This window comes from Spea bombifrons, chromosome 7 (genome assembly GCF_027358695.1).
Source record: "Spea bombifrons isolate aSpeBom1 chromosome 7, aSpeBom1.2.pri, whole genome shotgun sequence".
In the NCBI taxonomy this organism is placed as follows: domain Eukaryota; kingdom Metazoa; phylum Chordata; class Amphibia; order Anura; family Pelobatidae; genus Spea; species Spea bombifrons.
Window position 1 is genome coordinate 26,789,017 of NC_071093.1, and position 14,500 is coordinate 26,803,516.

General features: G+C 42.5%; 1 protein-coding gene across 2 annotated transcripts in view; it reads left to right on the forward strand.

Annotated features, from left to right (window-relative positions):
* The window catches only part of HECW2 (HECT, C2 and WW domain containing E3 ubiquitin protein ligase 2), a 101,496-nt gene that overhangs the window by 79,841 nt on the left and 7,155 nt on the right, over nt 1–14,500 (forward strand). For both annotated transcript variants that reach the window (XM_053472220.1, XM_053472222.1), the window contains exons 13-22: nt 998–1,122; nt 2,406–2,591; nt 4,272–4,406; nt 4,883–4,985; nt 5,216–5,312; nt 5,584–5,667; nt 6,419–6,528; nt 6,701–6,821; nt 13,364–13,477; nt 14,023–14,175. In XM_053472220.1, the coding sequence (XP_053328195.1) occupies nt 998–1,122; nt 2,406–2,591; nt 4,272–4,406; nt 4,883–4,985; nt 5,216–5,312; nt 5,584–5,667; nt 6,419–6,528; nt 6,701–6,821; nt 13,364–13,477; nt 14,023–14,175 (1,228 nt within the window). The remainder of the gene's footprint in view (nt 1–997; nt 1,123–2,405; nt 2,592–4,271; nt 4,407–4,882; nt 4,986–5,215; nt 5,313–5,583; nt 5,668–6,418; nt 6,529–6,700; nt 6,822–13,363; nt 13,478–14,022; nt 14,176–14,500) is intronic.

Below are 14,500 nucleotides of genomic sequence, written 5' to 3' on the forward strand. Positions count from 1 at the left end.
TAAAAAGGCATCGGTGAATCTTCTCCAATATTTAAGCCTTACAAATGGATTATATATATGCGTATACTTGTATTTTCAAGGCAGAAAGGGTTTTATATCTGTTTTCTGGACATCATTTAGTATGAGAACAAATTTAATAAATGGAGGATTTTAATTTTTTTTTTAGAAAAGAATCTACAATAATTTGCACATACATTGTGTAGCTAGGCATCCATCCCTCTAACACCCTTACCCTGCTGACCGAAAACTAACACCCCAAAACAATAAAAGAAAAAAATAACAAAATGGGACTGTTGTTAACAGATTAAGTGCAAAATATGATATATTGAGTGCGTTGATCCAGATATTTATAAAACCACTATATTCAAAAATTAACAAGGAGGCACGGAGAGAGGGAGAGAGACTAGTTCTTCACTTGAGAATCCTGCTCAATTAAAATCATGACTTGCTGGCAGCTTTTATGTTGACTGTATGCAAAGTAATGCTAAAGCTCCTCCTAGTGGAGATTTGTAGATCTACAGGATCATACTGCCCACTATTAAATCTCCAAAAGTTGCTATACTAGCAATAGTAAAAACACATACTATGTATTCAGGCAGAAAGGTAAAACTCCTGTCAATCCAACAATTAGGATAGGGTTTCTCTTTACAGCATGCTAGTTTAGATCCAATACAACAAAAAAAGAGTTTACATTACAAAGCAGACCTAGTGAACCAATTACCATATGTTGATTTGTGACACATTTTTGTTAGTTCATTACTATAACTGTTTCACAAAGAGGCCTTGAGTAAAATGCTAATGTCTGGGCTTTAGGATGGTTGACATATGCCACCACCGCCCCAGATATGGAGAACTCTTGCGGTGGTGCTGCAGCTAGTAAAATAAATAGCCTCTGATTTACCTAATCAGAACATTGTTGACAAAGCATTTTCATTTTAGATGTAATTTGAAAACTTGAACACATTTTTTACATTGATATCTATAATATCATCTTTAGATTTCCGAAGAGAGAATGCGCTTCCTCACTCTACCTCAAGGTCCAGGCTCAGTCTACTGCTTAACTCTCCTCCTGTGAAGTTCCTGACCAGTACAGAGTTCTTTACAGTTCTGCATTCAAACCCTGTAAGTAAACACATTTTGGAAGACTGAATTTAGTCAATAATCCCAGTTTGGTGTCCTTTTTTTTACAATAAAAATAGTAATGATTTTAATGGGAATACTTTCCTGCCACTGACTGGCTGCTTCAAGCAGCCAATCAGTGGCAACCATGGCAACCATGGAGGAGAAGGGCATCTTCTGCAGGATGGCTGCAAACTTTTAGTCAGGTAAGTGTTTCTTTTCCATTTTGCAAGGATGCATATTAAAGTACTCACAGTGTACTTTAATATGCCCATTCCTTTAAACGGGGTGTCAGGAACATTAGAATTTTGATGCTCATCTGCTAAATGTAAGTCTGTGCCATCATTCGTTTGCTCTCTGGATGCACAAATGGAGGTCAACAGACATTTTTTTATATATATATATATATATGTACCATGGCCATGTACCATTGATGTAACCATATTTCCCTTTTCCTTTCTCACATATTCGTTAAATATCTGTATCATTTTATCCTGCCGGTCCCCTAAATACCTTTTGATTGTAATGATGTCTTTTTGTGTGCTCAAAATCTCAGTTCCCAGCTGAAATGAAAGTATCATTTTTCTAGTCAGTTTCTAATCTGACCTCATTAAGCAGCTTTTTCTTTTTGCAGAATAGAAGAAACCCCTATCTCCTCTTTTGTACTGTCACACCTCCTATTATTATCTTGAGACTTATACAGGAGGATCATAAACATACATTTTATATGAAGTTGCTGCATGCATTCGTGAAAAAAAACAATGTTTTGCCCCACATATACATGTTTTTTAGTGAAACAAACTGGATTTATTGCACATGCACTTCTATAGAACCCTGCAGGTATCCATCTGGGACAGTGGCCACTAGCAGGCTAATGGGACATCGCACTAAAATAGCCGAGCTAAACAAGAGTTTTTTTTTTTTTTTAAAGAGGAACATTACATGGGTAGATTGGGGGCTTGTAGGATGACACATAAAGGAACAGATTTGTCAAAAATGGACATGATTGTTTCTTAAAGTAAACAAAGCCACTGTGTTAACTAAGGCGGCTTGTACTGTTAAGTGAGTCAGCGTTTGTTGAGCCAGAACACTTAAATTACAGTTCCTGGCAAGCCAAGGGTATAAAAGGGTTAATATTTTGTACCTTAGGATGAACTTAAGTTTTATTATTTAGTATGAGCCTCGTTTAATTGCATGACTTTGTAAAGGGCAACATGTGCTCTGTGTCTATACGTTCCCTGTTCATTATCTCATATTAACTATTGTAATTGTTCTTCCTGTTGCAGAGTGCCTATCGCATGTTTACTAATAACACTTGTTTGAAGCACATGATCACCAAAGTTCGACGAGACACACATCATTTTGAGCGTTATCAGCACAACCGAGATCTTGTAGCATTCCTGAATATATTTGCCAACAAGCAACTCGAGTTGCCAAGAGGCTGGGAAATGAAACATGATCATCAAAACAAGGTATAAATAACATTTCCATAAAAATTACTAAAGCTAAAAAAGGTCCCCAAGTAATACTTTTCTTTGTTTTTACCACCAATACATACAATACTGTATTTGCCGATTATAGGCTGCTCTTTTTTCTTAAAAGAAGTCTTTTTTTTTTTTAAAGACTTAAAGTGGGGGTGCAGCCTATAATCGGGGTGCTTAATTCATAACGCCTGACGCCCGGGACATGCAGTTCAGGGGCGTCGGGCAGGTGTTCTTTCTTTTTTATTTAGCCCTGCTGTGGATAAGCAGCAGGGTTAGGATCCAGATCCCCTGCAGCGCTGCAGGGGACCTGGATCCTCCTCCTCTCTGGCAGCCGGTGGATGCAATGCAGACAACCCCCAGTGCCGACATAACATGACCTTCCGGTGCTCCACCATAGAAGCCCGCAGGAAGTGCCAGCAGGAGGAGCAGCACTGCAGGAGAACTGGATAATCCTCTCTGGCAGCCGGTGAACATCTGTGCGATGCGCACAGACAACTTTCCCTGGTGCAGGCACTTCCGCCGGGGCTTATATGACGGAGCTCCAGCATAGGAGCCCTAGCGGAAGCGGCGAGGAGCGGCAGAGGTTGTCTACGTGCATTGTGTAGACATTCAGTGGCATATCTAGGGAGCAGAGTGGTATATATGGGGGGTATAAAGCATATAAGGGGGGCATGAAGCATATCTGGGTAGCTGAGTGGAATATCTAGAGGGGCATAAAGCATATCTAAGGGGCATAAAGCATTTCTGTGGGGGATAAAGCATATTTGGGGGGCAGAGTGGCATGTCTGGGGAGCAGAGGGGCACATCTATAAGTAAGGTGCATTATGAATTAAGGGGGGGACCGTAAAATGGTTTTCTGTTTGTACATAACATATGCTGACTAACTGCATAATAGAGATCAAAAATGTTAAATTACATGTATTACTGTTCATACTGTTTTACTATTCCACTAATGTGTATTTTTTCTTTAAAAATAAATGTTTCTTTATAATAGCACCAAACTTTAAGGGTGGGGCCTATAATTGAGCCAATACGGTATATCTCTATACGATAAAGAAAAATGGGCAAATTTATGGGCAAATTTATAAGCGGTAAAGCTCAAGTTTGTAATGGAGAAACTCTGAAGATTCTTATACTATGTAACACTTGGATTTAGCTTTCCCCAAATTGTACATTTTCCAGTTCATAGCATCAATTTTTATCAAGATACCAATGAAAGGATAATCATTCAATAAAAAAATATATAGATATTGAGTTCCCACTGCCATGTTATTAAATTGATCATTCTTGATATATGTCAAGGATGGTGAGTACTATAGCAATGCTTCTCATTGAAAAAAGCAAAGCATTATTTGCTTCATACTCCAAACGTCCAATGAACATATTGGAAAGATATTTAAAACTAAACCAGTCATCTTCTTAATCATGAATGCTGCATAACAGAAAGTTTCATGACCATAATTTTAATATAGGAATTGGCCGTAATTGAAATAGAGCTCCATACACATAATTCCCTTTCTTCATTGTTAAATTAAAATATTAATATTTATATTGAAAAACATATTCCCATTGGAAAGGACGTTTGTTTGTTGAAATGTACCATGGGAATTTGTTCCCTTTCTGGAGTTGTCATTGAACTTTCTCTCTTCCACCTTTTTTTCACTCTAGCCTTTTTTTGTTGACCACAACGCTCGAAGTACCACATTTATTGACCCACGTCTTCCATTACAAAGCAGCAGGCCAACCAGTGCACTGCTCCATCGGCAGCATTTAACAAGACAGCGCAGCCACAGTGCTGGGGAGGTTAGTTGACTGCAGAATAACCTGAAAATCTGATTTCTAAGTACTGATTTAATCATGCAAAAGAAAATCATAAATTCTTTCAATAAGAAAGAAAAAATAAATATGTTTATGCTTGTACAAATGACAAAATTATGATTTTTTTTTGTTTGTTTTTTAACAATCTCCATATGTGTCTTTACATTCTGCTATGTATTATGTATGCTACAGTAAATGGTTTAATCCAGCAGAATGAAAATACTGTATGTTCCAAACTTAAAATGACTTAATTATTCATAAGATGAACTAGATCATTTAGAACGGCTGGTAGATCATAATGCAATTGGCTGAAAAGAATAGAAATACTTCTGAATCAACTGTGCCGTTATCGTTAAAAATAAAGACATATGATTCATTATTTTGTCAGTTACTCGTTGAAGAAAGCTAAATAATACCATTCAGAATGATTTTCCATTGTGTCGATTTTCTCAAATACTCAGGTGGGAGAAGATGCACGTCATTCAGGGCCTCCGGTTTTGCCAAGACCATCTAGCACATTTAATACAGTTAGTAGGAGCCATTACCAAGATATGATGCCAGTTGGTATGTACTTTTGAATCTCATTTGTCTCTGTTACCAATTGATTCTGAAAAAAGCTATTTTCACTTGTGCTCTTACAGTAGCATGAATTTTTGTTTGTAAAAAATAATAGTAGTTTACTTGCAATCAGCACTGTGTTCCATAAGAACATACGGTATTATATTTATTTTGAAATCCTTTGAATCCTTACTGTTAAAACCGTAGATCATGATGTCTGTTTGCTGTATTTCCAGGTTACAATGAAAAAATAGTTGCATTCTTACGTCAGCCAAACATCTTTGAAATTCTCCAGGAACGTCAGCATGAACTCTGCAGGAACCATTCACTCAGGTAATTAGAGACATTCAGGTATCAGTTGCATTTATCCATTGTAATTGAAATTGACAATGATTGTCATTTTGGTAAAATGGCAGATGAAGATCTGCAGTTTGAAGAACCATCAAGCCTTTATTTAAATCATAATGTATAGTCCTAAGTAGCAAAATGCAGAAAGAAAGCACTCCCCTCTTGTTATTTTCTGGAGGGCGTTATGAACTTATAAAGAGTATAATATGTGGTACTGTACCAGAGTAGAATTGTTGAAATTGTATTTGCCAAACAGGGAGAAGATTCAGTTTATTCGAGCAGAAGGTCCCTCAGGACTGGTACGTCTATCTGGAGATGCAGACCTTGTCATTCTTTTAAGGTAACTAATGCAGATGTTTCGGCGTAAGAGCTTCTATTGCATGCAGGATGAAATAGAGAGTAATCCAGAGCCTTACCGATTTATGAATGGTAAGAGAGAGAAAGCAGTGTTTATACTTATTGGGTGTGGGGACTGAGTCTCTTACTTGTGGTAACTAGCTGGTACAATTTTGTAAAGCATTGATCTATTAAACCTAAAGCAAATGAGCCTGGGAATAGCTGTCTAAGATTGCAAAAGAACTTCAGTATTGCTTAACACTCAACAATCAATGGCATATTAATTTGCCAAACTGCACAGGGATCAGAAAGTTGGACAGGTATGAAATATTGCCTTGTATGGAAATGTTTCATACGCATGTATAATGAAATGCCTTTGAGACCGGTTTTGAGCTATGCGTTTTTTGTACTGTACCTTAATCCATAATAACAACTGTGGTTGTTACAATTATGAAGCATAATGGAAACATTGCACTGTATAAACAAATTTAATCTTTAGGGTGGTTGGCTGATGCCCCTTCTGTCATAATGTTCTGTTGTAACTATTTATGAAACAGCTTTCAGTGATTAAGCAGTTGGCTCCTGTCTCTTTGTGCAAGTGAATACAAACATTTTGTCTTTAGTCTCAGTGAAGAAGTGCAGATACTGCATCTAGAACTGGCTACATACAGTACAGTAAATTTACTTTCATTTTCACCAGTCCAAAAGGGTTTAATTAGATGTGTACTGACCAGCTCATGTGCTTCTTTCACCAGCCTTTTTGAAGAAGAGATAATGTCCTACGTCCCACCGCATGCCTTACTTCATCCCAGCTACTGTCAGTCTCCACGTGGTTCCCCGGTGTCTTCTCCCCAAAATTCACCAGGTATAGTATACATTGCAAATATTTTGGTCCAATGTGTTTCATCTTGTCTTATATTATTTATTTCTACTTTTGATCAGGTAAAATAAAAAAGAAAAACATGTATTAAAGAGATTTTAAATGAATCTACAGTTTGTAGGGTAAATGATTAGATCTCTGCTTGTGTTTTTTGCAGGTACTCAGCGGGCCAATGCACGAGCACCAGCACCCTACAAACGGGATTTTGAGGCAAAGTTACGGAATTTTTATCGAAAGCTTGAAACGAAAGGTTACGGGCAGGGTCCTGGGAAATTAAAGTAAGTATTAAAAGCTGGGGATATGTTTTTGTTAGTTATCATCGCTTGTTCCATTTCCCTCAAGAAATGACCTGGAAGCTGCCTAGGAATTACTTATGTTTGACATAAATGGAAAACATAATATCAGTTATCACATGTTAAATATGAGCCTAACTGCTGCAAGAAATCTTTCCATGTTTATTCCATGTCCTGGATGTGGGTTATAGGGTTTTGGCTTTTTTTGCTCAATGTATTGGTTTGTCTTACTCTGTCTTTTCTGGTCTTGTCATTTTCTTTGCATATACTGTATATTGTAATAAGTGTTGGAGCGATAAAAATGAAACATAATAATAATGTTTTCATTTAATGTTATGCTTTTGTGGTTTTTTCAGTGTGCTTATTGCAATGGCCTTAAATCTGCTGATATGCAAGTACCAAAAAGTGATACTTAGGACTCCACCTTGGGAAAATATTATTTCCTAATGTAATGTTATTAAAATAACCTTGGCCCAACTATGCATGAGCTGTGGGAAGTAAGGGGGTAATTGGAAATTATTCCAGTCTTGATGCCCGAATAATTGTAATTTTAATACTATTTTGCTTTACTTCCTTTACTGACACCAACAGCAGCAAAGAAAGAGTTAATAAACGAAACATAAACAACCAATAGAAACACAGAATGATGCAGGTATATAAACCCTCAGCGAACCCCCATCTTCCTCTTGATCAGCTGCGAACCAGGAAAACCGGAACCAAGAACCGCTGCAATCCAATAACAGCGCAGCATCGAACCAGAACATGATCCGGAACAGAACATCAGACTCAGGGACTCTCCAACAGGGAAAAACACGTCCCTCAATCAATCAGCCAGACGAAGACCTCCAGGTGCAGAAATCACGCTGAAAGAAGAAGAGAAACACGTAACAGCACACCACATCGAAAATCCCAAAAAAAGGCAACCCACAGCGTAACAAAAATACCGCCAAGAGTAAACATAAATGCACCAAGGGTAAACAAAACGGCAAAAGGTAGGACAGAACCTAAACCCTAATACTTACCCAAGAAAAAAACAGAGCTAGAAAGGGAGGGCCGAGGAGGGAAAATAGTCGCCTCCTGTCTTTATTAAAATTACAATTATTCGGGCATCAAGACTAGAATAATTTCCAATTTTAAGGCAAGACAGGAGGCTTCCTATTTTGCAGTTTTAACGCTAGACACCAGAGCAACCGCCGCTGAAGACACAGGCCGAAAGTAAAAAGCCCGAAAGGTAGAGGCCCGAGACCAATCTGCCGAACGCAGAATGTCCCCCAAAGCCCCCCAGCACGAAGAGCGCCAGAAGCAGCCGCGCCCCTAACAGAATGGGCCCCAAAGGAGGGCGCAACCCCCGCCAAGGAGAGAAGCCAGCGAACCCACCTGGCCAACGTGGGAGAAGAAACCGCCCGAAACGGTTTCACATAGGAAATAAGGAGTTGAGAAACCTAAGGTGGACGGACAGGAGCCGTGCGAGCGAGATAAGAGCGGACGCACCTGGCTACGCACAGCAGGGGATCATCCGAGAAGTAAGGGTAAGAAACGGAGGAGGATAAGGACTTAGTCCTCCGAAAAACCCGGAAGAGAACACCATCGGGAGAAAAAGAAACGTGGTGGGAGTCAAACGCCCGAACATCAGACACCCTGCGAAACGATAGGAGACAGAGAAGAGTGGTGAGTTTAGCCGACAACTGTCGAAGAGAAAGGGAGTCATTATCCGGCCAGTTCCGGAGGAAGTCCAGAACCACGGCCACGTCCCATAGAGAGTCATATCGAGGAGCCGGAGGCCGGGAGAGACGAACACCCCGCAAGAGACGGCAAACCAGGGGAGCCCTACCTACGGGCTCGCCTGAAAAACCAACATGACCGAAGGAGATGGCAGACCGAAAAACGTTGATCATGCGGTAAGATTTACCCGCCATAAATAATTCAGCCAAAAAATTCAGAACGCAGTCTAAAGAGGCCGAATGGGGATCCACACGCCGTCCCAGGCACCAAGAAGCCCAGCCTCGCCAAGCCGTCCCGTAAGACTTTCGGGTACCTGGAGCCCAAGATTCGCGGAGCAGGGACTGAGCTGCCTCCGATAGACCCGCGCCTGAGCCGGGTCCCCCGAGATCGTCCAAGCCACGAGGAGCAGACGACCCTCCAGAACCAGAGGGTGATGTTGGCCTTCCGGGCCGACCAGGAGAGATGGAAGGGAGGGGAGAGCCAATGGGTCGTGGATCGACATCTCCAGAAGAGCTGGGAACCACGGTTGCGAGTGCCAAAGAGGAGTCACCAGGACCAGAGAGGTCGCGGCTCGACGAAGGTGGAGTATAACTCGCGGAATTAGAGCGAAAGGTGGGAACGCGTAGGCACCGGAAACCGGCCAACGCTGAGAAAACGCGTCCGTCGCCTGTGCCTCCGGATCCGTAAGCCAGCTCAAAAAGGCCGCCGTTTGACGGTTTGTGCGGGACGCGAAGAGGTCCAGGTGCAACGGGCCCCTCAAGCACTGGAGCCTCTGAAAGACCTGGGGAAGAAGGCGCCAATCGCTCGCGTCCCTCCAGTGTCTGGAGAACCAGTCTGCCAGAAGGTTCTCCGAGCCCGGAAGATACTCCGCCTGCAAGGAGATATTGCGGGCCAGACAGAAGTCGAAGATCTCCTTCGTCACCTCGGTAAGGCGTTTGGAGCGCGCGCCCCCCAACCGGTTGATGTACCGGACCGCAGAGACATTGTCCATGCGGAGAAGAAGGCAACAGTTCGATCGATCCTTGGCCAAGCTTTTGGTCGCAAAGGAGCCCGCGATCAGTTCCAGACAATTGATGTGGAGAGATGCCCCTGGAGCGAAAAAGAGCCATAACTGGTTTGAGCAGTTTGGTAAAGCACCAAGGGGCTGAACTGAGACGCTTCCGCCCCAGCGAAATTGAAGGAAGCACCGGTGATCCGGGTGAATCGGAACGGACAAGTAAGCGTCCGTGAGGTCCAGTCTGGTGAACCAGTCGCCCTCTGTCATGAGATCTCGCAGGAGATGGATGCCCTCCATTTTGAAGTGGCGGTAGACCACAAAAGTGTTGAGGGCCCGAAGATTGATAACCGGGCGAAACTCTCCGGATCGCTTTCGAACCAGAAAGATCGAGCTGAGGAAACCGATGGGTCCCTGAGCCCGTTGGATAGCGCCCTTGTCGCGCAAGACGCGGAGTTCCCTTTCCACCAGGGCCTGATCGGACGCGGACCTGCGGCACGGAGGTGGACGGCGGGATTGCACGGGAGGACAGACAAAGACGATCTGAAAACCCTGGACCGTCTGGAGGATCCAGGGGTCTGAAGAAATCCACCCCCAATTGTGGGAAAAAAGGGATATCCTGCCCCCAACCCGAGGAGGGGAAGAAGGGTAAACAGAAATTTGACTTACCGATCCCGGAGCGTCCTCTGGAGTAAGCGGAAGCGCCTCTGCCTCTTGAACCACCTCGTTGGACAAATGGCCTCTGCTGGAAAGGGTTCCGGTAGGACGAGTGGCCCTGGTAAAACGAACGGGAGCCTTGAAACGACGAACGGCTGGCGACCCGGCCCCGCGGTCGTCCAGCCCTGCCGGAAAAACGAGGTCCGGCTTGGAAAACTTTGCGCATAGACAGCTTGGCTTTGTTCCAAGAAGTCAGGAGAGATACGTGCCGGTTCAACTCCTTCACAAAGGCATCCCCAAAGAGCAGACCATTCGCGGCCGCGCCCAGATCCGTGGCGCTGAGCTCCGCCAGGCGAGGGTCCATACGAAGCAAGGCTGCTTTACGTCTTTCCGTCGCGATGGCGACATTGGCATTGCCTAAGAGACATACCACTCGAAGAGCCCAGTCTCTAATGGTCTGAGGGTCCAGAGGAGCGGTCTGGAGAAAAGCTTTGTCCGTCAAAGACAGGATCTGGGTAACCGAACCGAGCAGGTCCAACAATTTGTCTTGGGCCGATTTTAAGCCCTGTTCCAGGCCCTTTCTAGGGTCTCTCTTGTTCGCCGCCAACAAAGCGACCACTTTGGGGTCGAATTCCGGAGTAAGTGGCACTTTGTCCGGTATGGTAGGGCATGGGCATTCGGCCCTGAGTTTGTTGCGAACCTCCTTGGGAAGGGGTTTACGCAACCATTTGTGAATATAGAGGGCGATATGTTCGGGCGGAGCCCATTCGGTGGCCCTAGGATGACGCATTGGAATTGGGGTCGAAAAGGGAGGATCCAGTAGGATCCAGGACCGGCAGATCCTTGACCGAAGACGCCATATGTTGTGAGATGGAAGCGCCAGAGGTGTGCTGGAGGTCGGTCAGCTGGGGCTCATCCACCAGGTACTCACAGATGAAACGTGAGTCTAGATCTCTGGACGAACCCAGATTCAGTGAGGCATCAGATTCATTGGAAGAATCAGCCCGCCATTCATCCACAATAGATAACGGCTCCTTCAGCGAACTGTCCTCGCCAGGAAGCCGGCGGCCGGAGGTATGAGGAGCCTCAGAAAGTTTAAGACCCTTGGCGGGGGCTTTGCCTTTACCAGCGGACACGCTGCTGCCCTTCCAGGGGCGTTTAACAGCGGCCTGTTCCTCGTCTGATTTATCAGAGTCGGAGTCCGAGGGAACCGTGACCGGATTAGAGGGCGCAGGAGTTGGCCCTTGAGGGAAGTTAGCTGCCATTTTTGCCATGAAGGCATCCATGGAGGTGGAGAATTTAGTCTCCAACCAGGCCATAAAGGTCTCATGTGAAGGAAGATTATCCTGAGACATGGTAAGCAAGCAGCAAGACCGACCAGCAAACAGGGAGGAAAAAACCTGTATGTTACACAGGAACTCAAGAGAAGAAAAAATATATATATAAATATGTCCCAGGGGCTCAGCCTGGTAATAGAAATAGTGATATAATTCACAGGGGCTCAGCCTGGAAACAGTGGTAGTACTAGCCAGCACAGGCGCACAGTCAGAAGAGTTCCAAAATATATATATATACCTCTCAGGGGCTCAGCCTGAGGATGGTAGCGATCAATATGAGGTCTGTAGAAGTAGAGCTCTCCCTGATTCCACCGATATAAAGTAGGAGAAAAAACGCTACACGCCGGCAGGATCGCAAGATAAACTGAGAAAGCCGGGGAAAACAAAATGGCGACTAGACCACGCGGAAATAGCAAAAAACGCGAGATCCGGACGCCAAACGCAAGATGGCCGCCGAGAACAGAGGCAAAGAAAACCCAGAGACAGCCGGCAGCCGGGAAGAAACAAAAATGACGGAGAAACCAAGAGAAAAGAAAAACCGCCCTCCCGCGAAACGCGAGAGAAAAGCGGCGAAAACCGGAGACAGCAGCCGTCAGAAAAGAACTGGTTCTGACAGAAACAGGTAAGGTACGGGGAAGAGGAGAGAATCCCCCCGAAGGGGGGGGGGTTGGAGAAACACCGGGCGAGAGAGCCGGTCCCCACCAGAAAGGGGATAAACCTAGGAAGGAAAACGTCAAGTAGCAAATAATAAAAATCACACAGAGTAATAATATAAATCAGCACAGCTCAGAGAGAGGAGAAAGAAAACTCCCCAAAAATGTTAGACTGACCTGAACAGCCGTTGGTGAGCAGCAAAGAAAGAGGAAGATGGGGGTTCGCTGAGGGTTTATATACCTGCATCATTCTGTGTTTCTATTGGTTGTTTAGGTTTCGTTTATTAACTCTTTCTTTGCTGCTGTTGGTGTCAGTAAAGGAAGTAAAGCAAAATAGGAAGCCTCCTGTCTTGCCTTAAAATTGTCAGCTCTCCTTGGTTAATTCTGGTGATCAACATTTCATTTTTTAGTTATTTATTTTTAAGGTTTTTATTGCTTTATAAGGTTTGGGAGGGTTTTTTCATGCTCTTGCTAAATGCTCGGTAAAATGTAGTTGCATATTTTCACAGCATGAAAAATACTAAAAAAGGAAGCATACAACCTGAAAAAACATAAGATGCATACATATCAAGGTTCCCATGTTGCTGCCAGAAAAATAATGTCCAATAAGTACACGAAGCAAGAATTCAGTGCATACCCAGCGAATACCCTTTAAAAACCACTACCTAAGGAATAAATATTGGGGGATTCTGTCACACGATATAGCCCGCCACTACGTCAAAGTACCCCAAGCTTTTCACAGCATATGCATATTTTCTTCTATACATTCCAGACTTGATGTTAGCTGGATTCTATACATAGGTGCCAAGCTCATCTGTAACATAATTAAATAGCATTGGAGGTCCATCTGTAATGCATAGTTTGGTTGCTGAGACAAATTTCTTCTTACCACAGCTCTCGTGCAGTTTAAAACTGGTACAAAAGGAAAAGAGGGCCTTGCTCTTGCAAGTTTATAATCCAGTCAGTTCCAAGGTTTATTAAAACTCTTTGTCTCAGTCTGTAAAACCCAGGATGCCTGCAGTCACTATAATTATTGTAACGTTATTAATCCTTAGAATTTACTTTTAAAAGTAATAAGGGTTCCCATCAATGACTGAATAGATTTTTATTGTGGCTGATTGGATTGAATAACTATTTAGATTTTCCTGATGCTCTGTTTTACAGGTTAATTATACGGAGAGACCATTTACTGGAAGATGCCTTTAATCAAATTATGGGTTATTCAAGGAAAGATCTGCAGAAAAATAAACTCTATGTAACATTTGTTGGAGAAGAAGGGTAAGGTTACGTGTAAATGTTAAGTCAATCATTTGGGTTTTAGCATTAGGTGGATACTAAATGCTGATGGTCGAACTTGTTTTTGCCTCCATGGAATTATAGAAGCCAGGGTACTTTGGTCAGTCCAAAGTCTAATAATAATGGAACAGGAAGGATGGCAATCACATCTGCTCCAACTATATCCTGCAATATATGATAGGTTTATGGGTTTTTTCCAGCTTTTGGTTCTGTGTTAATTATAATAAACCTTCCGAATGAAGTTGATGACTTTTAGTGGAAAACCCTTCACAGTGTAAGATGCAGAGTAACGTAAGCTTTACAGAACTAAGAAGTCAATTTTTCATGTAAAATCATAAATATAAATTGCTTTGCTTAAATGCCTACACACATATGCTTTCGTACCTAGAAGTACTCTTCATTTTACATTTCCTAGTGCCGGTGGATAAAGTACCGCTTGCAGGAGAAACATTTGTGCAAAAAATATATTATACAAAAATGATGTTATTTTCAGAAATTTAGTAAACATACTTTTTTTTCCCTTTAAGGTTGGATTATAGCGGACCATCCAGGGAGTTTTTTTTTCTTGTCTCTAGAGAACTGTTCAACCCATACTATGGTTTATTTGAATACTCTGCAAATGACACCTATACTGTACAAATAAGCCCAATGTCTGCTTTTGTAGACAATCATCATGAATGGTAAGAGGATTTTTATTTTTAAAGTGTATGGCTACTACTATATTAATGGTACAAAAACTGGAAATGTTTTCATGGGGCATCTCTTAGAGAACACATAAATAATTAATGTGAACTATGTTAGAAAAATGTTTTGGTGAAGCAAACACGACATTTAGATTTTAATTTCACATTATCAAAAACTTAATTTCAATCTTCATTTCACATTGTCAAATATTTCGGCAGAATTAAATTTGAAGGTGAAGTATTGGTTAAAGTATAAAAACGATGTAAAATGCAATTCTATGGGTTGCCTGCGCTTTTGCCATTTCCTGTGTGATCAGCGTTA